Source organism: Lagenorhynchus albirostris, chromosome 10, assembly GCF_949774975.1.
Source record: "Lagenorhynchus albirostris chromosome 10, mLagAlb1.1, whole genome shotgun sequence".
NCBI classification, from domain to species: Eukaryota; Metazoa; Chordata; class Mammalia; order Artiodactyla; family Delphinidae; genus Lagenorhynchus; species Lagenorhynchus albirostris.
The window spans coordinates 21540565-21567176 of NC_083104.1; the positions used below are offsets into that span (position 1 = coordinate 21540565).

The 26612-nt window shown below is 41.9% G+C and overlaps 1 protein-coding gene across 4 annotated transcripts in view; it reads left to right on the forward strand.

Annotated features, from left to right (window-relative positions):
* The window catches only part of EOGT (EGF domain specific O-linked N-acetylglucosamine transferase), a 35676-nt gene extending 31537 nt beyond the window's left edge, over positions 1-4139 (forward strand). For 3 of the 4 annotated variants that reach the window (XM_060161376.1, XM_060161377.1, XM_060161378.1), the window contains 2 exons: positions 851-953; positions 1538-2121. In XM_060161376.1, the coding sequence (XP_060017359.1) occupies positions 851-953; positions 1538-1684 (250 nt within the window). In that variant the 3' untranslated portion in view covers positions 1685-2121. Of the gene's footprint in view, positions 1-850; positions 954-1537; positions 2122-3969 lie in introns of those variants that run through there. The other variant, XR_009542722.1, reaches the window with a different exon arrangement.
* The last annotated feature ends 22473 nt before the right edge of the window (positions 4140-26612 follow it).

The window sequence follows — 26612 nt, forward strand, 5'->3', positions numbered from 1 at the left end:
GTCTTATAATTTTCTGCATATAGGTCTTTTGTCTCCTTAGGTAGGTTTATTCCTAGATATTTTATTCTTTTTGTTGCAGTAGTAAATGGGAGTGTTTTCTTAATTTCACTTTCAGATTTTTCATCATTAGTGTATGGGAATGCAAGAGATTTCTGTGCATTAATTTTGGATCCTGCTACTTTACCAAATTCATTGATTAGCTCTAGTAGTTTTCTGGTAGCATCTTTAGGATTCTCTATGTATAGTATCATGTCATCTGCAAACAGTGACAGATTTACTTCTTCTTCTCCGATTTGGATTCCTTTTATTTCTTTTTCTTCTCTGATTGCTGCCACCACCATAATTTTATAAAATTTTCATTATCCCCCCAAAGAAACTCAGTACTCTTCAGCAGTTACTCTCATTCCATCCTCCTCCCAGCCCCTGGAAACCACGAATCTACTTTCTGTCTCTATAGATTTGTCTATTATGGACATTTCATATAAGTGGAATCATACCCTATGTGGGCTTTTCTGACTGGCTTCTTTCACTTAGCATCATGTTTTCAAGGTTCATCCATGTTGTAGCATGGATCAGTACTCATTCCTTTTTATTGTCAATAATTATTCCTTGTATGGATATACCACATTTTATTTATCCATTCATCAGCTGGTAGACATTCAGGTCATTTGCACCTTTCGGCTATTGTGAACGCTGCTGCTATGAACACGAATCTCTCTCAGTCTTGTTTACCGTTTATAAAACCTTTTGTAAGCACATATTTGGGAGGTGAATTTTTTCCCCAGAGAATTGCGAATTGGCCAGCAATCCCAGGCAAAAGCCCCATGTGTGGATGCCCTTGTGTCCTTAGATACAACTGTGGAGATGAACGCTGTTACTTGGACCTGGCCAGGCTGAGAGGCGTCCACTACATCACTTGGAGAAGGCAGAGCAAAGTCTTTCCTCAAGATAAGGTAAAGTTCAGGACAAAACTCATCCTGTTTTCTTTTTAATTGGTTTAAAGTGTCTAGTTAATGTGACAAACTATCTTTGAACTTCAATCCAAAGATAAAATGGTTCTTCTCTGGAATCGTGAGTTGTTGTGCTTTATATTTGCAAATTGGGGGAAAGGAGAAATTAGTTATTCTCTCTCTTTATGTGGAAAAGAGAACTTCATGAAATTTGGGCCTAGAGAGATCTATTAAATTATTTAGAGACGGGATCAGGAAACTACAGACCAGTGGGCTAAATCTGGCCCTCCAGTTGTTTTTATAAATAAAGTTTTATCGGGACATGGTCCTGCTCCTCTGTTTATGTGTTGTCTGTCTATGGCTGCTTGAGCACTTCATTGGCAGGGTTGAATAACTGTGGTGGAGACTTTGTGGTCCATGGAGCTGAAAATATATGTTACGTGGCCTGTTACTGAAAAAATTTGCCAACCTCTGATGTAGAGCATAAACTAAAATAGTTCTTTGGCCAAAGTAAAATAACTTTCTTCTTGTTCAGACAACCACATCCTCAACACCTTACAAATTTGTCTTTTGCTTTGTTTTTGCAGGGCCACCACCCAACTCTGGGGGAACATCCGAAGTTTACCAACTACTCTTTTGATGTAGAAGAATTTATGTACCTTGTCCTTCAGGCTGCAGACCACGTATTGCAACACCCGAAGTGGCCATTTAAGAAAAAACATGATGAGCTATAAATGTGTTGAGTCTTTTTGCCAAAAGGGAGTGTTTAAACGGTCCTCCGCCCAGACTCACCTCACAGTTAAATAGGTAAAACAGCCTGTTTTCTCCTAGCCCCAAAGTACCTTTTTTTAATACCAAAACATGCCTTCAGGGTATTACTTATGTGTTTTATAGTCTTTAACTGTTTCATGTGATTGTTGTGTCATTGCTATTTATCAAGATACTCTTTTTGCACTGAAAACTTTACTTTTTATAGTTCAGAAACTGGGCCTGGGCTCACTGCCGTAATTGAGCTTTTTTCTTAGGGATACCAAAGTTTGCAACTTTCTTAGCTTTAGAATTTGTAAATGTTTTTATAGAATACCATGAGCTCGTCATTCAAGAGGCTTCCAACTTGTTAATGATATATTTGAGCAAATTCACAACTCATTTATTTGCCATGATTTGTTCACAGCACAGTTTGTAGTAGGAAAGGAAAACATGCAAACACACACACACACACACACACACACACACAGAGTTGTGGTTCTCAGTACCAAGCTATAGGCCCGTGTTATAGATTAAACATTATTATAAACAGATCTGTTTAACTGTATCAGAGTCTAAACTAACGCCTGCTGAATTCTCTGTTGTATCTTTTTAGTCAACGCCAGGTTATCTTCATCAAGAACCTGAATTAACCATGCTGTTGCATTAGTTGATATTTTGAACTAGTCATGTTCAAATCATGTTTTCCTCACATGTAACAACCACATATGATAAAAACAAATGAGGACGTCCTTTAGGACTGTTTTGTGTACCTTCTAGCTGGTTTCCACTGGTTCCTTCTTAGCCGTGGAGAGCATTTATAAATCAAATAGTGGTTTTGTTGCACACGTGCTTGTAAGTGCATAGACCTACGTGTATGCGTCTACCTCTTTTAGCATGGAAGTATTCCAGTCTTTGATTTTGCAAACTTTAAATTAGTCACAAGGGGAGATTTTTTTCCCTATGAAAAAAGTAAAGACACACACACACAAAAGGTAAAGACATGCATGAATTATCCAATTCAAAATGAATAAGAAGCCATAAGAAAGTGCTACTGATTAAACAGCGTGTCTGAAATGCAGTCCCACTCTTTGAATGGGCTTCATTTCCTATTGTCTATGAACTTTCAATTTAGTGGTCAGAAACCATGGATTTATTTTACTGTAAAACGTGAAGTTTACATTTTATTAACACTTGAGCAGTCTAATTTAGAGACTAGCAACTTCTATTTTTTTAAGTAGGGGATTAACAGAGTACAGCAGAGCTAAGCATTTAAAAAAAATATTTTAGAGTTGTAAAAAAAAAAAAAGAATATGCAGCAGAGAAGTGACCTGAGAAATCTAAAATATTTATTATCTGGACCTTTACAGAACATGTTTGCTGACTCCTGCTTTAAAGGATTATGAACAGTTTTCTAGAGTTGAGGAATATTTAAAATATCTGTCAAGGAATTAGTGAATCACTGTAGCAATAGCTTTGATTTGAGATCTTAACATTGTTTTAAAAAACTTACAACGTATGAATTTTGAAATGAGTGGTGTTGCTGCCGTCCTTTGTCCAGTATACTGAGTAACCACTGAGATTGCTCACATAAAAGGAGCTGTCAAGACCACATTGCACTTCTAGTCAGAGAGGTGTAAACATCTGAAAAAATGGCCTCAAAAAAGGTTTCAACAGTTTATCTTCTTACGTCATTTAAAAAACTATGTGGCAATGCGATTCTGTAGATGATCAAGAATTTCAGACGTTGAGAACAATTTCATAATAAAATGTTACATTTGCATATTTCACATTTAAAGAGACAATATGTTTTACAGAAACAAGAAAATACATTAGATACTTTATGGAACTCAGTTTTATCAGACTTTTTTGATGGGAGCAAAGGAAGGTCTTCAAATTGTTATAAAACGTAAAATGTAAAGACTGCTCTTTTTATGAAGTCTTTGAAGAGGTGCATGTCATTGTTTGTACATGTGGGGTATGGCCTTGGAATAAATCGTTTTACAATTTATTTGAATACCGGACTATTTTCAGGGTTTTCTGTGTCTGAATGTCAGAAGCTTACTTTTTTTTTCAGCAGTCTGGCAGCTCTAGATTATACAAATGAGTAGCTCACTGATGAAGAATTCAGCTTAAGGAAAAATTGTACCTTACAACTATTTAGCAGTTTATCATATGATGCTTTCACAAATGTTATATTGCATAATCTTTTTAAAATGACATAAGAATTGTTCCCATTTCTATTTATTTATTTATTTGTTTATTTATTTAGTTATCTGGCTGCTCCAGGTCTTAGTTGCAGCACGCGGGATCTTCATGGCTGGATCTAGTTCCCTGAACAGGGATTGAACCTGCGCCCCCTGCATTGGGAGCGTGGAGTCTTAACCACTGGACCACCAGGGAAGTCCCAGAATTGTTCCCATGTTTAACGTGAAAAGAGTCAGATGCTGTTTAAAGGACTTCTCTAAAGATCACAGGTCTTCTGATTCCATGTCCATAGTTCTCCATTTATTCACTCAATTATTTACTATTGATGGAGAAACTACTGGGTACCATCTCTACTCTAGGTTCTGGGGATACAGCAGTGAGCAGAACAGAAAAAAGTCCTTGCCTTCATGGACCTTGCATTCCGGTGGAGGAGACAGATATTAACCTACATAAGGGAAATATATTGTGTGCTGGATGTTGATACATGGTATGGACAAAACTAAAATGGGGACGAGGGATGTGGCGCTCTGGGGTGGGGTGGAGTTGGGCACACTTAGGTAGAGGATAAGGAAATCCTCGCTGAGGTCACCTTTGAGTCAAGATTTAAAGCAGCTAAAGGAGGAGGAAAGTAGACAGCAGAGCAAAGAGCATCCCAGGAAGACCGGATGGTGCGTGCCTAGGTCTTGAGGCAGGAGGATGCCTGGTGTGTTTGAGGAACAGCAAGGAAGCCAGTGTAGCTGGAGTGATCGAGGGGCAGAGGAGTAGGAGATGAGGTCAAAGAGGCAATGGGCTTGGGGTGCAGATGGCAAGGCTCTTGTCCTTCGATGCTTATGAGTTGGGAGTCATTGAAAGGATCTCAAGCAGGAGGAATGACCCGACTGACTTTGAAGAGGCTTTGAAGAGGCTAACTCTAGCTGCTTTGCTGGGAATAGACTGTGGAGGGATGTCTTAGGTCGTGTTCCCTGGGAAATAGACTCTGGGATGGAGATTCATACACAGGTGGGTCATTGGGGAAGAGGCTCATGATTAACACCTGTGAGGAAGGGGCCCAGTCTTGGGTGGAGGGAGGAATGGCGCTGCAATGCAGTAGCAGGAGAGGCCTCAGGGGGGCGCTGCGCAGCCTCCTTAGGCAGGGCAGGTCTCTTCAGCTGAGGGCAGTTCAGCCGTAATCCATTAGTAGCCAACATTCCCAGCAATCGGGAGACTGTGATGGGGGGACTTCCGAGACCCACTGAAGCATCCACAACGGGGCCAGGGTGATGCCCTTCAGCTTGTTCCACTCGCCCTTCTACTGCTTGCCAGCAGGCTTCTAAGGCTTTATTCGATTCAGATTTTTTTTGTGGTACGCGGGCCTCTCACTGCTGTGGCCTCTCCCGTTGTGGAGCACAGGCTCCGGACGCGCAGGCTCAGCGGCCATGGCTCATGGGCCCAGCCGCTCCGCGGCATGTGGGATCTTCCCGGACCGGGGCACGAACCCGCATCCCCTGCATCGGCAGGCAGAGTCTCAACCACTGCGCCACCACGGAAGCCCTCAGATTTTATTTGTTTTAAAGACTCCTTATGGATGATCCCGTGTACTTCATATGGTAGAAGGCAAGACTGGGCTTTGTGGGCCATATGAGTTCTCTGTCCCATATTACTATTCGTTGGTCCCCACCCCCAATCTTTTAAAAAATGTAAAAACCATTCTTTGGGATGTTTAACAGAGAGGTTAAGGAACTTGCCCAAAGCCACACAGCTAATAAGTAATAGATGGATTGTGAAGGAATTTAAACAGGGAGGTAATGTAGGAAGTAAGGAAGGAAGGGAGGAAGGAAGGAAGGGAGGGAAGGAGCAAAGGGAGGAAAGGAGGGAGGGAGAGAAGGAAAAAGAAGAGAGAAATTGGGTGGAAAAGAAAATAGAGAACGAAGTCCTGGAGTTAGGTTTTTTTCTTGCAGTTATAGTATAGTTTTCTTTGAAACAGTCAATGGAAAGAGAATTAGAAAAATACTCGCTTTTTTGAAACTAGGAGCATATATATAAGCAAATTAACTCAGGTGTGGTTGCCTTGGAGAAACCAGTCATTCAAAATACCATATTCCCAACCAAGGGCTATTGCCAGACACTTTAATACTGTCCTCCTCGGTTAGCTTACTGGGGCATGGCAAAAGATGTCATAAGCCCTCGTATCATGGAAGAAGTGGCTTAGAGCCAGGCACAGGTTATGTGGGCCCTCACTTTGAACGGTAATGCACATTTTGACCACAAGGTGGCAGTCAAGCCCTTCCAAATGGCCTCTGCGCCCAGAAGCCTGGGTGTAATAATCTCGTAAATTCCAGACACCTGAGCGCCAGGAGTAGGGCCTTGCTTCTGTGTGTGATGGATTTTTTTCATCCCTGTTTTGAGGGAAAGTGGGAAAATTATCCTGGACAGTTTTCAGGTTTAAGTGTGTAATTTCTTAGCTGCAGCCAATTCCTGAATCCTCTGTAATATCTCCTGATCATCTTGTGCAAAGAGCATTTGGTCCTGGGAAGATGATTTCTAGTGAGAGAAGCTGTTTAGTGGAATGCATTCTCTTTGATGCAAAGGAATTTTCTTGGGAGGAGAGCTCTGCTGTAGGATCTCGAGATAGCCCATTAGTTCCTCAATCCTTAGGAGTTAAATTCTTTTTTATATTGGCTTTATAGTTTATTGCATATGCAAGTGCTGTTATCATTTAGTTTGAGAAGAACCAGACTATAAGTGGAGGAGTTCATTTAAGTCTAGATGCCAAAAAATGGTGGCCTGTTAATTAAGGAGGGCTTTTCAGCACAAAGGGGTGTTAATATCGAGTTTTCACATGGATCTGATCTAATGCAGTGCTTCAGGTATTTGCTATCATTTATTTTTCACAACCATGAGTTGCAGAATTTTGGGATGTTTTTGCTGAAAACTCGGAGATCCTTCATGGCATTGTTCATTCCACAACGACTGTTGTTGACTGCCCACCATTAACAGGCACTTTCAGGCCAAGAGAGAAGATTCCTGGGAGAGGCATGTTGTGTAGACCCAAGAATTCAGTTACAGAAATCAGAAGGCCCTGCTTCCTCACCCTTGTAGCACAGAAGCTGTGCGACCATGGGTTTGTTGCTTTGCCTCAGGAAACTTCCATTTTCTCCTAAACTGGTGGCAATATCTATTAGGTAGGGTAGATTTAAGGATAAAATAAAAAAATTATGTCCCACTTGTTTAGGGCTTGGCACATAACATCTGTTCAGTAAATGCTATTATTATACTATGACACAGAGGACTATTATCATTTATAGCTGTAGTACCTGGGGAGCATTTAAATTCTGATCTCCAGACCTCTCCCCAAGCCAAGTTAATCAGAATCTCACGGGTACCATCGGCTGACTCTGTTTGGTCAAATGTCCCCAGATGTTCTGATGCACAGGGGTTGGGAACTGCCGCTCTAGGAGAGAGTGTCAGCTGATGACAGTAGACAGCTCATGAGGTCCAAGCCAGCCCTCGGCAAAGTGTCTTCCACTGGGTATCCTTAAGATGTTACATCAAAAACGGTTTACTAGGGAAATGCTGCCTCAAGCCGAGTAGAGGTGTATCTTGCAGGGTTTCTCCCTACTTTTGATACACTAATGTACGCCGTGAATTTCTAAATAGGAAGAGGTAATAGGCACCGTTTCTAAATTCATTTGACCACTGGATCTCTTTCTCAGGGAGCGTGAAGATTAGTGTTGCAAAAATCCCCCTCCAGGCAGGCTGCTGTAAGCAGTGGCCACGGCTGTATCTGCCTCCTGGGGAATGGGTACCAGGCCGTGCTTTTAGCGTGAAGTCACTCTGGCCGGTTGCGTCTTGTTTGTGAGTTAAATCAACGGTGCTACCAGATCACAGTTGATTGGACCAGGGATCGATAAGTGAGCTGCATTCTATCCATTCGGGCAGTTGTAAGATAAAGGGTAAAGAAATGACCCACGCAGATCCCTTCAGCAGGGACGTTTGGATGTGAGACGTGAGGAAGATGCCGAGGTTTCTGGTACCAAGACACCAGATCTCAGTTACTGGCGCTTCTTTTGTATCAAGTACAACTATGAGCTTTTACTCTCCAGGTATCCACGAGGCCACCCGTACATTCAGGTCATGCATGGGATGACCTCTTCCTTCCAGCCTGAAAGAACCCAGCTAATGTAGCCATCCCAGACTCCAGGTGTGATTATCCCCACACTACACCATGGCAGTGGAAGGACGTGACTCAGGCCTTCATATTCCAAGTTTAATGCCATCCAGCTGCCCTAACACGTTCCTGACTCTCAAGTCAAGGGCCTCAGGAGGACAAGTGGAGGGAAAATGTAATGGTAGTTAAAAAAAAAAAAAATCTGGAAAGCAAATCGCAAGGACGCAAATCTGTAGAAGTACCTATGGTCTTAGGGGGAAATAGGAGCTGGGCACAGGGTTAAATAAAGGTGCCGGAGAAATCAGGCCAGTTTGCTGTGAGGTGATTGGATGAGGAATTAGCAAGGGGGTGAGTTAAAGGTCAAGGTTCCAAGTCCCAGAAGAAAACCCACCCTTAAGGTGGAATAGACAGTAAATAAAGCCGAGGACAAGAGTGAAATGAGGGAAGTACCAGACACACCGAACAGGCCAAAGGAGAGGCAGGGAGAGGCCAGCATGAATGTTGGAAAGTTTGAGGAAAAGGAGGCAGAGGAAGACAATGCAAACGCTGAGGAAACCGGAAGCAACTGCTTCCTGCAGCAACATCTTCCTGCCGCAAGTACTCCAGCCCCTGGGGCCGACAGGAAATGGAGAGCAAAGCAGGAAAGCACTGATTGACAGTGAGAGCAATTCTACACTGATAGAAAAATGTAAATCCTCCAGAGAAATATCTTTATCTACATAGCCCTTTTCAAAAATGCAGGGAATATTCAGCAACGTTCAGCTAGAGAATTTACACAAGATGTTTTTCGAAGCGTTTATGGTTCACTTGGTGGAAATGGGACTGGGAGTTTTTCCTCCTCCGGTTCACAAGGATGTCAATGCATCCTCTTGCCTGTGAAATTAAAAGAAAGATGTGATGGTGGAGCATCTGTACTGCCATCACCACACGGAGACGCGAGACACGGAGCCCAGATGGGATTTCGGTTCTGCCCGGCAGGTATCTCTATGCAAATAAACCGCCTCTCAGAAATCGCTTGGTGATGCTATCATATCGACTTTGTACTGGATTATATGTTCTCCGATAGTCTTGCTTTTGCAATGCAAATAGCAGTCTGTTGAAAAGAGTTTTATGGTGACTGCTACTTGGTGCAGGCAATAAATCTGGGGGACAAGGAATAAAAGTAATATGCAGAAAAAGGCACCCGTTCTTTTACGACTTTGCTTTTAAACTAGTGAGAAGCGCCAACAGCTGCGAAGGCTCTTGTCTGCTTTTGTCTTTTTGCTTCTTCTTCCTTAGTTCTTCTTCCTCTTCCTCCCCGTCTTCTTCTCCACCCTTCTCCCAATATTAGCATTTAAAAGTCGGCTTTCTTGGTGGAAGTAAATACCCCTGGTCAGGAACGCTGCAGAAAGGTCTGGACTAAAAACATCGTGGTCTGGGTGGTCACCCACGGCGGTAAGACCTTGTAGCAGATTTTGCACTTCCTCTGTTGGGCTGTCCCTTGGGAGGAGGACCCATAATACACGTGGATAACGTCCACTTCCCCCACTCAGGCTTCCTGAGACCCTCCGAGGGTCTTCTGTAGGGTAATGATGTTGGGCAAGTGCAAACACGTGAAGTTTTAGGGGAAATGAGAGAGGCTTTGCAGAGCCGCGATGACGAGGGGCTGGGTGGTGAACGTTACAGGTTCTGGCCTGCCCCTTACCGCCCGAGTGACCTCAGGCAAGCCATTGACACCCTCCAAAACCAGCCTCGGTAGGAAACTACAGTTTTCTCATCTGTAAATGCAGGCTATTAAGGGAACCATCCTGAAGGTTGTGTGAGGCTTTATTTGGTTCTTCTACCCGCAAGGCACTTTGCCGAGCAAACAATTGTGAGAAACAGAAGAGCCTGATCTTAATCAGATAATCACGCAGGTGAAGGTATTTAAGGATAAACTGAGGGGCTGCTGGGAAGGCAAGGAGCCTGTTGGAACCGAGGGAGATGCCGTGCTGTTGGAACCGAGGGAGATGCCGTGCGCCAGGAGCTGGGGCGTAGAGGGGCCGGGGAAGGTCCTTCCCGAGCAAGTATAAGATAACACACCTAGTGTCTGGCAGACAGAGAGGCCTCCTAAGCAGGGAGAGGAGCTGGGAGGCGGAAGAAGGAAGAAGACGAGGTGGCTGAGAAGGAGGAAGAAGATGCAGACCCACAGGAAGCTAGAGTCCTAGGCCTGTGAGTACCAGAGAAACCTCCGCGTATGACAGCTTTAGCCTGAGATGCTCTGAGGACAGTGGCCATGGAGGTCTGCTCGACTCAGCGATGGGCTGACGGTCCAAGTGGTGGAAAAATTCACAGACACCAGATGGGCCCCAGACAAAAGTTGCAGAGGCTCTAGGGCTGTAGGAGTCGAACTTTGCTTCCCACTGAGTGCGTTTGTCAACATCACCTGAGAATTTCACCAACCATGAAGGCCTGAGTGCCCACCTGCCTTTTCCTCGCCTCAGCGTTCTCGGCTGCTACATGAGGGGTACCTGCATCTCAACTTCGCTTCTGCTCCTTACGTCTGTGTTGAAACGGCAAATGGTACGTGATCTGTGCAAATATATGCACATATGTAAACTCACGGGTCAGTTATGTACGGTAGTTGCAAGGTGGCTCTGACGGGAAGGAGGTTCACGCTTAAGTCTTTTTCCAAAATGTGCGTTCTTAATCCTGGGGGGAGGGGGGATTCATTTATTTGCTAAAGTGTTTAAGGATGGGCTGAAACTTCAAGAAATCCTGGTATAGCCCAGAGTTTTCAATTATATGTGGGAAAATGACTACCAGGAAGGGGGGGAAACCAAAGCTGTGTTCATTTTACTTTTTTAAAGAAATAAAGTGAATTGCTATTTGGTGGAGGGAGAGGGGAACTCTTGAGGCAGGTGTTATTAATGATGATTGCTTATTGCTCGGGGGCACGTGATTGAGAAGGGCTTTGCCTGGAAATCAGAGTTTGTCTCAATGAAGCTCCAAGCCTGACACCACCCCTTTTACTAAAAAAATTGAGGTACAGTTGCTGTACAATATGTTTCAGGTATACAACATAGCGATTCACAGTTTTAAAGGTTATGTTTCCTTTACAGTTATTACAAAATGTTGGCTATATTTCCCATGTTGTACAGTATATCCTTGCAGCTTGTTTATTTTATACATAGTAGTTTGTACCTCTTAACCCCCTACCCCTATCTTGTCCCCCCACTTCCCTCTCCCCATTGATAACTGCTCATTTGTTCTCTAATATCTGAGTCTGTTTCTTTTTTGTTATATTCATTAGTTCTATTCTTTAGATTACACATGTAAGTGATATCATACAGTATTTGTCTTTCTGTCTGACTTATTTTACTAAGCACAGTACCCTCTGAGTCCATCCATGTTGCTGCAAATGGAAAAATTTCTTTCTTTTTTATGACCGAGTGGTATTCCTCTGTAAACCACATCTGCCTTACGCATTCATCTGTTATTGGACACTCAGGTTACTTCCATGTCTTGGCTCTTGTAAATAATACTGCTATGAACATTGGGGTGCATATATCTTTTCGAATTAATATTTTCATTTTCTTCGGAAATATACCCGAGTGGAATTGCTTGGTTGTATGGTAGTTCGGGTTTTAGTTTTATGGAAAAATCTCCGGACTGTTTTCCACTGTGGCCGCACCAGTTTATAGTCCCACCAATAGTGGATGAAGGTTCCCTCTTCTCCACCTTCTCGCCGACATTTGTTATTTGTGGACATTTTGATGACGGCCATTCTGACACGTGTGAGGTGATATCTCATTGTGGTTTTTTTTTTTTTTAGTGGTACGCGGGCCTCTCACTGTTGTGGCCTCTCCCGTTGCGGAGCACAGGCTCCGGACACGCAGGCCCAGCGGCCATGGCTCACGGGCCCAGCCGCTCCGCGGCATGTGGGATCCTCCCGGACCGGGGCACGAACCCGTGTCCCCTGCATCGGCAGGCAGACTCTCAACCTCTGCGCCACCAGGGAAGCCCTGTGTGTTTTTCTTTAATTTAATTTTTTTTAATACAGCAGGTTCTTATTAGTTATCTGTTTTATACATATTAGTGTATATATGTCAATCCCAATCTCCCAGTTAATCCCACCATGCCCCCACCCTGCTTTCCCCGCTTGATGTCCATACATTTGTTCTCTACATCTGTGTCTCTATTTCTGCCCTGCAAACCGGTTCATCTGTACCATTTTTCTAGATTCCACATATATGCGTTAATATACGTTATTTGTTTTTCTCTTTCTGACTTACTTCACTCTGTATGACAGTCTCTAGGTCCATCCACGTCTTTACAAATGACCCAATTTCGTTCCTTTTTATGGCCGAGTAATATTCCATTGTATATATGTACCACATCTTTATCCATTCCTCTGTCAGTGGGCATTTAGGTTGCTTCCATGACCCGGCTATTGTAAATAGTGCTGCAGTGTACATTGGGGGGGCATGTGTCTTTTTGAATTATGGTTTTCTCTGAGTATCTGCCCTCATGGTGGTTTTGATTTGCATTTCCCTGACGATTAGTGTTGTGGAACATCTTTTCATGTACTTGTTGGCCATCTGTATGTCGTTTTGGGAAAAATGACTCTTAAGGTCTCCTGCCCATCTTTTAATCGGTTTTTTTTTTTGATGTCGAGTTGTATGAGCTAGTGATAAGTTTGGATATTCACCCATTATCAGTCATATCATTTGCAAATATGATAGAGAAACTAGAGATTTGTCTCAGTGAATATCCAAGCCTGCCTTTGAAACACAGGGAAAAAAAGTTCTTTACATGAATGGGAAGTGCCTAATGCATTACTGCCTATGTGGACGGAGACCTTTGTCAGTATTCAGCATTTTGTCCATCTGCCCCTTAACATCACCAAGGGCTCCTGACATGTCTGCTCCGTGGGTCTTCAGGCTTCCAGAAGGTGTTCCCTTGGCTGGAAAGGTTTAGATTTGGCCTACTCTAGAGATACAGGGATGGATGATGACACCTCAGGAGCAGGGTATATCTTGGGAATATGTACAGGACCTGTGCTGAGGATAATGCTCGAATGGTTTTGGTCTGGGTGCCTTCTTTTGGCTTGCTCGACTCTGAGTCAGAGGAATTGAGTTTCTGAATTGAGTGCAGTAGCAGCAAATAGATTGCAAGTCAGAAAAAAAAAGGAGAAAAAAAAAAAACCTTTCCAAGCAAGAAAGCAGAATACTACTTGGAAGGGGCTATTTTGCTGCAATCCTGTAGAAATATGGACTTGCGTATATTTTTAATTGAGAAGTGTAGAACATGGACCACCATCACGGCTGACATTTATCATGTCCCTGGTCCTCTCCCCACTCTTCCCTCCATCCCTAAACCCCCATCCCCTCCTTCGGCAAGTCCCTGTACCTGACCTCACCTTCTCAGTTTGATCCACCACGGAAACACTGTCAGTGTTATTCATCAACCTGAAAAATGCTACACCGAGTCCAAGGGTTGTGTGCCATGGTCATGTCAGTGGGAACAATTAATTATTCCATCAAGCACTTGACATGTCAGTCAATGAAAAAATAGGTGCTTTAGACCTGACCGCTCAAAATATCTTTTCAGACACTGGCATGCCAAGATCTTGATAGTATAATGAATTATTCTTTAAACGTATCATTTCAGGCCATCAGTTTGGCCATATAGACTTTTCTTTTTTGGGGGGGAAGGACTAAATTACAGAAGTTATCTAAAATAGCAGCAAAATAACTTTGCAACCTGGGAAGCAAAGACTGGAGCTCTGAGAAGTAGAATTCGAAAAATGTTCCTTGGGGAAGATAGTGAGGTAAACACAATTACAACTCACAAAAGTATAAGAAAAGGTCCCTGGTGTTCTATGAATCTTGGGCATGAAAAATAGTTCATTCTCACTGACCACTGGAATTTCATCCTCATTTTCCACCATAAGGCACTGGGAACCTATGAGATCGTTTATTATTCTGTTTGCGTTGTGGTACAAGCTTGCTGAGCAATATAGTTCCTGATTACTTAGGACGTGTGGGTGTTGATGGCAGTCTTGGATTGAATTTTGAGTTCACTTGGAAGGTCAGTTTTTCCTGGTGAATCTGTATATGTAGATTCCTTTTCCCACACTTGATGTATGGTTTCTCTTATACTCCTGTGGCTAATTAATTCCATTCATTTGCAAGTCTGAGCTCTTCAAAGATCTGCACCCATCTCCTCTCTGAGTATTTTGCAACCAGGGCTGAGCAATTGCCCAGCCTGCTGGCTTTATAGGGAATGTTTAAGACCTTGCCATGTATTTTGGGTGACTTCTGAACATGGCACAAGGCACGTCGAGGTTTCAGCTGGTCAAATTGCTTTCATCCTAAAATGTCAGCTTTTTTTCTAGGAGCAGCAGCTATCACAGACATTTTTTTCCCCTCAGATATCTCCACTGAATTGCTGGATGTCAGTGGTTATTTTTCTGTCCTGTTAAATAATGCCCTGTTGCTCCAGCGATGGTCATTTTAACACTGTCACAGAATAACAGCCGTGTCAATTTGTTTTCAGGAGTGGGTCTTAATTGTTCACCATTGTTTGAAAATAGAGAACAGCCTCATTAATTCACTGCAGAATATTAAGCATTTCATTAAAATATTGCCTGGAAAGGAGAGTTACTTCAAATCCCCTTTACATGTCCTTCATGGCCAGCAAAATGATCTATTCTGCATTCTTCACTCTCAACCTGGAGAAAAATTGGGGCCTCCATGACCTTTTAATTTGTGCTTCAAAGAAAACATGTCTTAATGTTATGTAATAAATCAATCATCACTTGCTTAATAATCTTAATGCATATCTTTGAAGTCAGCAACCGACCAGAGAGGCTGGGATTTTTAAAAATTGACAACTCTGGTCATTTGATGTAAACCGTGTTTTATTGATCAGCCGTGGAACAGTACTTGATAATCAGCTGCGAGAAAAGGCATGTGATCATGGGGAACAATGAAAAATGAAGACTATTTTATTTGTGTATATATGTTGATACACACGCATTTTTATATATAGTCTCTGAAATACATGGGAAATAAGACTTTTTAATATTTTAGTATTTGAAATGTGTCAGATAATACTAACTCCCCTTAAGTCTATCTTACCTTTGTACATGAACATCCTAACATACACAGTATTTGTGTATTTCATGGTTTCTATAATCTTGAAGTGACAGTTTTTACAACCATATTTTTATGTATTCTAGAGAGCCGTTGTTTAAAATGCAAATCTACCCGTGTTCCTTCAGTCCTCTTTTGTCTATTTGCCTTGATTTCTTTTGTTATCTGAAGAATTTTTCAGTTCAGACATTTTCAATTTAGAAATCACATCCTCGTTACTTATTATTAATGCTCTGTTTATCATGCCAAAATACCCAAAAAAAAACCAACCCTGGATTTTTGTTTCATTTTGTAGATGAGCTTCAGATAACACAGTTGCAGATCCGCTGCTACTTTAATGACTAAGTGCTGAATTATAGGTTTCCTGATTTGAAGTGCATTTAGAAAGAGCAACCAAATGCAATTAATCTGATAGTAATAGGAACAGAAGTTAATATTGGCCAGAAGCTAGACTGCTCATTGTAAACATCTAACCTGAATAATTGACAGTCACAAAGGCTCACTTCTGGTTCCTAAAACGGTCCTCTCGTTGCTGCCTGCACAACTCAGCTTGACCCCGTTCCTCTTCAGAGAATTCTACCCAGACGTTACCAAGGTCCTATCTTGGTCACTAACACAACAGTGATCATGCCTCTCTCTGAGCTTTCCGGGTTCTTTCTTCTGTCTGTCCTGGAGAGCCCCTGAAGGGTAGTGTAAAGGGAATACGTGGGTTCATAACCTCAGCTCAAGGCTCCCAGCTCTGTGACCTTGGACAAGGCATCGGACCCTCGGGGCTGCCCTTTAGGAATGCCTACCTTCAGGGGTTGCTGTAAGGATCAGCAAATCATGCCTGGCTTACTATGGGAGCTCCAAAGAGCTCTGACACGCTCCCCCCCTCAAAACGGGAGGGAAGATGTGCTACAATATTTCACGTTTTTTTTTTTTTCTGATGGGGGCAGCACGTCCCATTACCAGCTCCCAGCCTTGAGTTGGGCTGTTGTTCCCAGTTGCAAGGTAAATCTTCGCTTTTCTCTCTGCTTCCTTCCACATTACCTTTTCCATCATTTCTATTCAATAATTAACACTGAAATGTTTTCTTTATTGAAGCAGTGCTCCCAAAAGGTTTTTTACATCTTCTCTGGGTTATTTCATTTTCCTTTTATCTGAACTCTTGAAAGACCTTGTCTGTTATTTTTGTTTCTTTTCTGTTTTTTATGTAGCTGCTAATGTTGATTGTAGACATATATGAAAATACAGATAGGGGAAATATCACTTAAAGGAAATCATAGTATTTATCAATCCAGACCTAGGCTGTACGCACACCGCCAACACTCCCTCAAACACATACACACAAATTGTACACACACAGGTATATAGATATAACTTTCTTCATGCTAAATTATAAATACATACATATTCATGCTATGTGTATTTCTGGATAACCTATTGTTTACTAACAGGATTTAAAGGACAGCTCCCCATTACCATAAAAATATTTACATCAACATTTTTAATGTCTGCAGGTAATTTCATGAAGCCAATCTTCATATTGTTGAGCAGTGAAACTCTTTCTAGCTGCTTAATATTATTAAGGAAAAAAACTGCCGTGTCTTGAATATCCTTACACATACATCTTTATGCATCTGTCCAACTCTTAGGATAAATTCCTAGACACAGCACTGCTGAATGTCAGGACATAACTCATTTTTAGAGATATGATAACATACTGATAACTTTCCATCCAGAAACGTGGCACTTTTCATCTAACCCTTCAGCAGATATCTGAATGTGCAACTACCCCACATATCCCCAACGCTGGATAAGTTGGCAGAAGGGTTTTTAAGCAGAGTTGCAGAATAGCTTTTACACAAAAACACTGAGAGACGAGAACATATTGGATCAATCTGTGTTTCATATATTGAAACAATTCTGAGCACTCTGGTTAGGAAGGCAGATTACAATCCTGATGTTGTGAGAAGGACCATGGCTGAATAGAAAGTGTTTCCAGTTTTGGAGAGCTGGCCCACGCACCAGGAACTATTGTTTTGATCGAATAGACCCGATAAAGGAGCAGTGGCGAACATTATTTAGACAGCCTAGGTGGCTGTCACTTCTCCAAGTAGGTTAAGTAAAAGAAAGGCTACACAGGTTAATTAAAAGGTGACACCACGCAGTTGGACACAGCATTAGGTAATTGTTTCTTCCACTTGGACAGCTATGCAATGCATATTACAGGGGTCTAGGACAAAAATAAACTTGTGTGACAAAGACGAGACACTTGTACGTAAAGCTGGAGTGCTCTTCTGTTATCCCCATATTAAGGTATTTATAAGCCTGGGTGCGTAATGGAACATTGTGAAATTACCTATAAACACTGAATGGCTATCCTGGTAGGCTTGGGTTGTTTTTAATTGTATGAAAAAGATGACATTTACAAAACCCTTTTTATCTGATAAGTTTCAAATATACACAGGAGTAGAACAGTGAATGCCCACGTACCCGTGACCCACTTACAATGATCATCACCCACTCTTGTTTCACTTAAATCCTACCTACTTCAGCACCGAATTATATTGAAGCCAATCTTTGACATCATATCATTTTACTCGTAAATATTTCAGTGTATAAAAAGGTGATTGGGGGTGATGGGTCCTAATCAATTAAATTTTCTGATTTAGCATTATCAGGATATCTTTGTAAAATCCTCAACCTCAGCAAAATGACTTCTATGAGCTGCAGATTCCTGTTCTGTAAAAGCGATACTAATAAGACTTGGACACGGTAGTGGTACTGGGAGGATTACAGAAGATAGTTCAAGATAACATAAGGTCAAAAACTGAAAAACTGTTAACTAATCATCATCGCCATTGTCATCACTGGAATTCCGGTTTTATAAGCAAATGACATGGCAGCTTTGGAAAGCTGAGCGATGAGATATAGGGGCTTAAGAGGCTGCTGGGAAAGGAGATGATGGAAAATGTGACAAGTATGTCAGAAAAAAAGAAAAGCAGGAGATTATTGAAGAGGGAACATAATCAGGAACAGCCAGTAGCCCAGGCGTGTGTGACAGTGAGGGCATGGGTCTTCTGATCACTGTGGCCACATGTCTGTGTTCCATTTTTTGACACCAGGATAGAACCTGGGAGAAGTGAAACAGCAGTGGGAGGTGGACAAGGACGAGACAGAGAACTTGAGTTTTTAAAATGTTAAATTCTCTTAAAGGTCAAGTCAGATCATAGTAATAAATACTATTACAATGTAGAAGTTGAACTATATATGGAAATAATTTTTAAGTCTTGCCTGATGGGTCCCTAATTTCCAGAAATAATTGATACTGCAAATTTCTATGTGAACAACATATGTAAGTCATCCCGTGGAATTTAGTTTTGGGGGATTTGATTTACTTTGTAGCTATGCCAACCTTATTAAGTGAAAATGGTTGGGTGATTCTCCACGTGATTTTGAAATTTTGGGTCAAAGGTGGCTATCTCCACTGTTCCATTCATCAAGCACTTACTTTTTTTGCGGTATGCGGGCCTCTCACTGCTGTGGCCTCTCCCCTCGCGGAGCATCGGCTCCGGACGCGCAGGCTCAGTGGCCATGACTCACGGGCCCAGCCGCTCCGCGGCATGTGGGACCTTCCCGGACCGGGGCACGAACCCGCGTCCCCTGCATCGGCAGGCGGTCTCTCAACCACTGCGCCACCAGGGAAGCTCAAACACTTACTTTTTGACTAATATTGATCACTAATTTCTTCATCCAAAAAATGGCATACAGGATAATTTCACAATACAGCATCTCTCCAGATGCTTGATTTTTAAAAAAGGACATCAATAAGTTATTTTGTTATGCATTAGAAATGACTCCAGGCAAACGTTGACAACGCTTGCTTTTTCCAGAACTTACCTATCCTGTGACCCATTCCCAAAGAATTGAATAGCCACAGAGATACTTTGATGAGTGAACCCCAGTGGAGGAGTTAATGGCTGATATGATGTTAATTGGGGCCCCTCCTCTTAGATATCATTTGCAATTAACAGACACTCCAGATGCCTTGACTGGAAGGAATGGATGTTTGGGACCTTTTACTGGTAATGCCAGAGAGAGAAATATTTGGGAGCAGAATGGCATTTGGTGTCTTCAGATTGCATCACACAAGAACAAAATTTGTAAATCACATTAAAGGGTTTGGATTTTATCCTTAACCGTATGTCTCCCAACTAAAATGGGAAGTGACATAATGGTCTTTGTATTTTAGAAAGGTCAGTCTGGATCGTATGGAAGCAAACGGGGATGGGGGCAGGGGACATAGGAGACAAGTATAGATAGGATACTAAGTATAGTGACAGTGTGGATGGAGGGAAGTGGATCCATATTAGGCATTAGAATCCATAGGCCTTGATTATCAATTTAATGAAGAAACTGAGGGTGAAGTGGTCAAGGATGTTACTAAGGATGCCGATTTGGAAAACAGGCTGCATGATTGTGTCACTTGCTGCATCAGCGAAGCAGGGAGAGAGGCTGGTTTTGGAGGAAAGATGATGAGTTCCATTTTGGTTGTGCTGAGTTTGAGGTGCCTGTGAGGGAGAGGTATCCTGTGGATGTAGGAGTCTTGCAGCTTGGCAGAATAGATGCTCCCAGCGTAGAAATGGTGGTTGAAGCCTTGGGAATAAATGGGATCAAAGACAGCCGTCAATCCGCAGAGAATACAAACAAGCACACAGGTGCTGAGCCCCACTTGCCTCCGCCCTCTCAGGTTGGTGAGTGAAGCTGCCTTGGATCCTGCAACCCAGCCAACAGCTGGATATCACAGAGCGACACTTGGGAGCCCAGTGAGTACCCCACAGAGCAGAATTGCTCAGCCAGGCTCCCCCCGGAGTCCTGTCCCACTACATTGTGAGGTGCAGTGCAATGTTTGCTGCGTTAAGTCACCGAGTCTGGGGTGGTTTATTTGGCAGTAGAACACTGGAAGAGTTGTCTATGCCACACTCCCTCCTAATCCAACTTTGAAACATGATGCAATCAGTTGAGTATTCTCTTAAGCCAAAGGGACCTATACATTGGTCTAAAACCTGTGTTTTCACCTGTAAATCAAGGATGATAATACCTGCAATCCCTTTTGCTCAGAATTATTTTAGGGCCCAAGTGAAATAATGTACGTGAATACACTTCATAAATTATAAAGCACTCTACAAATATAGACGAATTTAAATAGAACTGTAAAGCACTCTATCAATACAGTTTAAATAGATTTTTATGGTGGAAAGAAAGTTCTAAAGTGATATTACAAAAATTAAAAATGGTATTAAATATTCAATGTTAATGAGTGTACTTATAATTGGAAGTTACATTAGGATCATCAGAATTACTTTGACTTTTCCATAAATTGACCTGGAAGCTTTGTAACCGTTCTCCTTGTCTATTTAGTATTTTGGTTCTTTGTAAAAGGATGGGAGTTGATTTTCAGCTCTCCTTTCATCTTGTGTTGGTCTAAAAGGGCTTTATTTACTTAAGGAAATTGAGCAGATTCATTTTGGTGTAGAACAAGGAGTAAGATTGGATCCAAATTGATACCCAGAAGGCAGAGGCTTCCTTGGATGGCTTGATACTAGGTACAGCTGACTAGCTTTTAAACATTTGTCAATTACCTCTTTAGTAAATTGAATTACCAAATTAGCATCAGTTGCTCAGCAATCTGGTGATCTGGTACCAGTTTTCTTCAGGGTAATTGAATTAATGTGTGTAATTTAAATGAACACCAATCTTGCAATTTTTCCATCATGATGCCTTTGAGAAAGTGGGTGGATGGAGAGTTCACATTGAATTGTGGTCCTTAATAGAAACACACGGAGGGATGCTTTCCTGGGTTTATGTTTAGTTATTTGACATATGCCTGTAATAGCCAATTCAAAGTAAAAGCAAAGTAAAATGGGATGTGAGGTGGGGGTCAGCTGGGGTGATTCCTGTAGACCAGAGTTTCTTAATATTGGCACTACTGACCATCTGGGGGTCAGATAATTCTTGGTGTGTGTGTGGTGGGGAGCAGGGTGGGCTATGCTGTGCCTTGCAGGATGTTTAACAGCATCCCTGGCTGCTACCCATTAGATGCTGTAGCCATTCCCTCCCCTCATCGCAGTCACGGCAACCAAAAGAGTCTACAGATACTGCCAAAGGTCTCCTAGGGACCCAGTTGCCCCCTTTGAGAACCAGTGCCATAGACGATAGAGTGTGTTTCTCATAGTAGGAATCAAAAATATTTTGCCCCGTACTCCTCCCTACCTCTCATCCCCAGCTCCCCAGCCCCAACCGACAGCTTTGTGCATCACACACATTTCTGTTTAATCGGCCCATCTCCGGGGGTGCTTTTCAGGGTAGCGATCTCATGTTTATCTCCTTGATGTTTGACAATGGACTGCTCTTCGTCAGACTTGCCTGTAAACTGACATCCACGTCTGAAGGTGATTTTTTAAAGAAGCCATCCTTTAAAAGGTCATAAAACACTTGGCATTAGGTTCTTAGAATGTGTGATGAATATTTTAATAGTTAAAACGTAGGCAGGCAGCAAGGAAATGATTTAATGTTGTAAATAAATCTCTTTGTGGGATTTAATGTGCAAAAATGGACAGCAATGGCTTTAAAAAATCACTCCCCAAATGATGGGATCTTTACAATGGCGCACTCTGTATACTGGATCCATATCTGGAGACAGTGTTCACTACATCTTTCTTAGATATGGGAGGAAGACACTAAGATCATTTTCTCTCTTAGGACCTCTATTTCTTTTTCTCAAAAGGAGAAGCGCATAAGGTCAACTTTCTGGGAAATAGTGCTGATATCAGACCCCTGGAGAATGTACTCTCCATTGCACTAATCACATTCTAATAGATAATAATCACACATCGTAACATGGAAGTAGTGATAATGATGTGCTAGGCACTGACGTAAGAGCTGTATATGTGTTAATAGTCTAACAGCCCTGTGAGCTAATTCAGGAGTTGGTCAACTATGGCCGCTTTGGCCACATTTGCCTGCTGCCTATTTTTGTACAGCCTGTGAACTAAGAATATCATTTACATTTTTAAGTGGTTGAAACAAGAAAATCAAAGGAAGAAGAATATTTCTTCACCCCTTAAAATGATATGAGATTCAAATTTCAGTGTCCATAAATAAAGTTTTATTGGGACAACCACATCCATTCATTTGCATATGGTCTGGAGCTGCTTTGACAGAGCGGAGCAATTGTGACAGAGACCATGGTACCCACAAAGCCTAAAGGACTTAGTATCTAGCCTTGGATGGAAAAAGTTCGCTGACCCCTGAGGTGGGTGCCATTACTGCCCTCATTTTACAGAGGTGGAGACGGAAGTACAGAGAAGTAAGTCATTTGTTCAAAGTTACATATCATATATGTGAGAGAACTTGAACTTGGATACTCTGGTACCGCAGTGCAGTGACAGTAAAACTTGCCAGGACAGAACTCCTCTCTTTTTTTTTTTTTTTTAATTTTTATTTCATATTGGACTATAGTTGACTTACAATGTTTTGTTAGTTTCATATGTACAGCAAAGTGATTGTTATACATATACATGTATCTATTCTTTTTCAAATTCTTTTCCCATTTAGGTTATTACAGAATATTAAGCAGAGTTCCCTGTGCTATACAATAGGTCCTTGTTGGTTACCTATTTTAAATTTTTTTAAAAAATTTATTTATTTATTTTTGGCTGTGTCAGGTCTTCGTTGCTGCATGCGGGCTTTCTCTAGTTGCGGCGAGTGGGCGCTACTCTTTGTGGCGGTGCGTGGGCTTCTCATTGCGGTGGCTTCCCTTGTTGTGGAGCACAGGCTTTAGGTACGCGGGCTCAGTAGTTGTGGCTCATGGGCTCTGGAGCGCAGGCTCAGTAGTTGTGGCGCCCGGGCTTAGTTGCTCTGCGGCATGTGGGATCTTCCTGGACTGGGCCTCGAACCCGTGTCCTCTGCACTGGCAGGCAGATTCTTAACCACTGTACCACCAGGGAAGTCCCTCTATTTTAAATACAGTAGTGTGTATATGTCAATCCCAAACTCCCAATTTATCCTTCCCCCCAACCTTTCCCCTTTGGTAACCCAGAACTCCTCGTTTTAAACAAACTAGCAGAAACAACTTCCCAGAATTCAGCTCTTTTTTTGTTATACTTTACAGTCTGTTCATACTTTATTTTTGTATGTAAGTCCCCAAGCAGCAATTCCTGAATGAACTGAAGAGCATTTTGCGCTCCTTAGGCTGTACCTATACAATATTCCCTTCAAACTTTCTAAGGATAGCTGTTTATACTTTTATGCAACAGGATTCCTGTCATACAAGGAAGCGCCCCTGAGGGCAGGGTGCTGAGGTCTGGGGATCTAGGTGGGTAACTGGTTTCCTGCTACACAGGAACTTGTGTGGAAGGAGGAAATGTCAAGGTCAGGAGGACAGTTTCTAGGTCTGCAGTAATTGAAGTTTTAATGTCTATGTAGAACAGTTAGGAACTTAAAAAAAAAAAAGCTCATCCAACAGTCTGGCCCAGAATTGGCCTTGCTTCATTCGATTTCTGCATTTCAGAAGGTGAAAGGCTGCATCGTCTGCCAGGATTTAGCGTCCAGTCCCAGGGAATCATTGTGTTTCTAATCTGATGTTTGGGCCATGATGCCATCCCCTCTGCCTGCTAGTCAAGATCAGTTCCCGTTTTTTTTGTTATATTGTTAAAAGGCCCTGGACATGGACCCGTTTCAAACAGCTTTTGGCTCCATAGGGAACCAGCTCACAGGTCTTTGGTTTTATTTTATCCCTTTTGGATTTCAGAGTGGAGTTCATTCCTAGTAGCAGAGGGCTGTAATCATCCTCATTTTAAAAACACAGCCCCACACACACAAATTAAGAGTGGGGCATGTTCTAGATCTTGATTGGAGTGATGGTTCTATGAGTGTATACCTTTATCAAAGCGATCCAACTGTATACTGAAGATCTGAGCATTTTAACCTCAACCAAAAGGGCATTAGAGGGAAAAAAAAAGTGTGGAAACCAGATTTTTTAAAAAGGGAGAATAGTTAATTATAGCACCTGTGTAAGGCTGGGTAAACCCGGAATTACTCTCTAGTAATCACTTCTAATTCTTCAGATTTCTTGAATCCCAGATCAAAGTATGTCCTTGTGGGAGGCTTAAATTCATTCCCTCTAATTTGTGTTCTGCATTCCTTTGAAGGCAGTCATTCTAAGGCCACATAAGGATAACTGACATTTATCCCTATAAACAGTCAGTGTCAGAAAGGTAATCTTTATCTTAGAATTTCTTTATTATGCCACATTGGATTTACAATTAAATAAAGATAGGAAATCTACCTGGGATAGGGGGCAGTGAGTGTATTTAGTGCTTATTTCCTCCAGCTTGTGAGGAAAGTGAAGTGTAAAGATAAATACGACTTTAAAATAAAAAAATCTTGGGGTGGAATCATTCATCATGCCTCCGATACAGATTTCCAGCCTTAGATATCAATATTTCAGGATCAAGATGCTTTCATCTTTCTCTGCCTTGCAAGAAGGGAAGATTGGAAACAATCTTCCTTAAAGTAAGCAGCTTTAATCATTGTTTCTAAATCAGCTGAACTGTGTTGGAAAAAAAGAAGCTGTAAGAATCCTTTAATCCCTGGTTTAGTTGTAATGAAATTGTCCAGGCTGAGAAGGGAACAGATGGATTTTGATTAATTTCTACTAAGAACCAGCAAGTATCAACCTCAATATTCTTTATAAACTTGTCAGGGTAAATGTTATATAGGCCTAAGAGGATGAAGGGAAAGAAGATATAAAATATACATGAACTTATAACTGGGTTATGAATAGTTAAGGGGCATATGCTTAAAAACACCGTCTTCAGCAACACATCAAAATTGAGATTCATTGAATCAGGGCAGTTTTTTCAGAGACCTTTTCATATTTAATTCCTTAAAAATAAAAGAGTTTGGTTTTTTTGTTTGTCTTTTTAATGTTTTCCAAGAGAGGATTCATGGCCCTAAGTATTCAGCAAAGTGAGCAATTGCATATCATGGGCGTAAGAGTAAGAAGAATGCAAACAAGATTCAGGGAGCTGAGAAGCTGTACCTCAGATTCGACATTTATGATTCCAGGATGATAAGTGAAAACAACAATGAACTTTACCAAGACATAATTTGGGATGAACTTGGACAATTCAGTTGCCACAGTTCATTAGTTTTATGGTTGATATTTAGGGTGCTGAGGGGCAAATTTTCAGCTTCCCCTGTCCTCTTCGGGACCTTCTCACGCCTCCAATCTGTCAAAGAACTGACTGGCAAAGGGATGCAGAGAGATCCAGAGGCTTAGAGGCTTAAGTTTGGCATTCCCTTGAAATTAGAAATGAAGGTTAAAAAGAGGCGAAGTGAATCTGAGGTGGCATTGGTCCCACATTCGAGTAGGGTATGAAGAGTTTACCTCCAACAGAAAATCAATAACTTGGTCTTAGATTTAAAAATCCTTCTGCTGGGACTTCCCTGGTGGCACAGTGGTTGAGAGCCTGCCTGCAAATGCAGGAGACACGGGTTCGAGCCCTGGTCCGGAAAGATCCCACATGCTATGGAGCAACTAAGCCCCTGCACCACAACCACTGAGCCTGTGTGCCTAGAACCCGTGCTCCACAACAAAAGAAGCCACCGTGATGAGAAGCCCGCACACCGCAATGAAGAGTAGCCCCTGCTCACCACAACTAGAGAAAAGCCTGCCCGCAGCAACAAAGACCCAATGTAGCCAAAAATAAATAAATTAATTAATTAAAAAAAAATCCTTCTGCTGTCTAGCTTTGTCTTCCCAGCATCATTTTACATGGTCCATTTCTCCCCCCTGGGCTGGCCACAGACTGAGAGCCGGCTAAGCAAATAGAATCGTAACTATAACCTTCAGTATCTTCAATACTTAACCAATGACCAATGAAAGGCGATTTGCACCATCCAGAAACTCTCAGTTCTCAATTAAAGAGAAAACAAGCTCTAACCTTGCTCTTCAGTACTGGGAGCAAAACAATGGGATCTTTCCGAGAACATATAGAAAAAGTTCTCTCCTTTACAACTATCAAGTGATAGATTTACATATGGGAATGTGAGGTTTATTGATAAAGTCTCTGATTGTTGTGTCATCAGGCACTGGAATGTGGTGAGTAATAAATGAATTAGGAATTAATTCAACACTAGATATTCCATTTCTTTCTGTTATTATCATGTCATCATAGCTGTGACTTGGAAATAGGATCTGCTTAGGGACGAGGGTGCTGGGTTTACTGTAACAGAAGCAGGCTGTTTGGGAAACTTGACCCAAGGATCATTATTTTAACTTGATAGATAGTAGCCTATCTACTTGGGAGCTTCTGTCCATTTTCTGCCTGTTAGGTCTGTAGGTAGAAGAGACTGCAGAAAACAACAAGGGCCAACTTCGCCATTAAACAC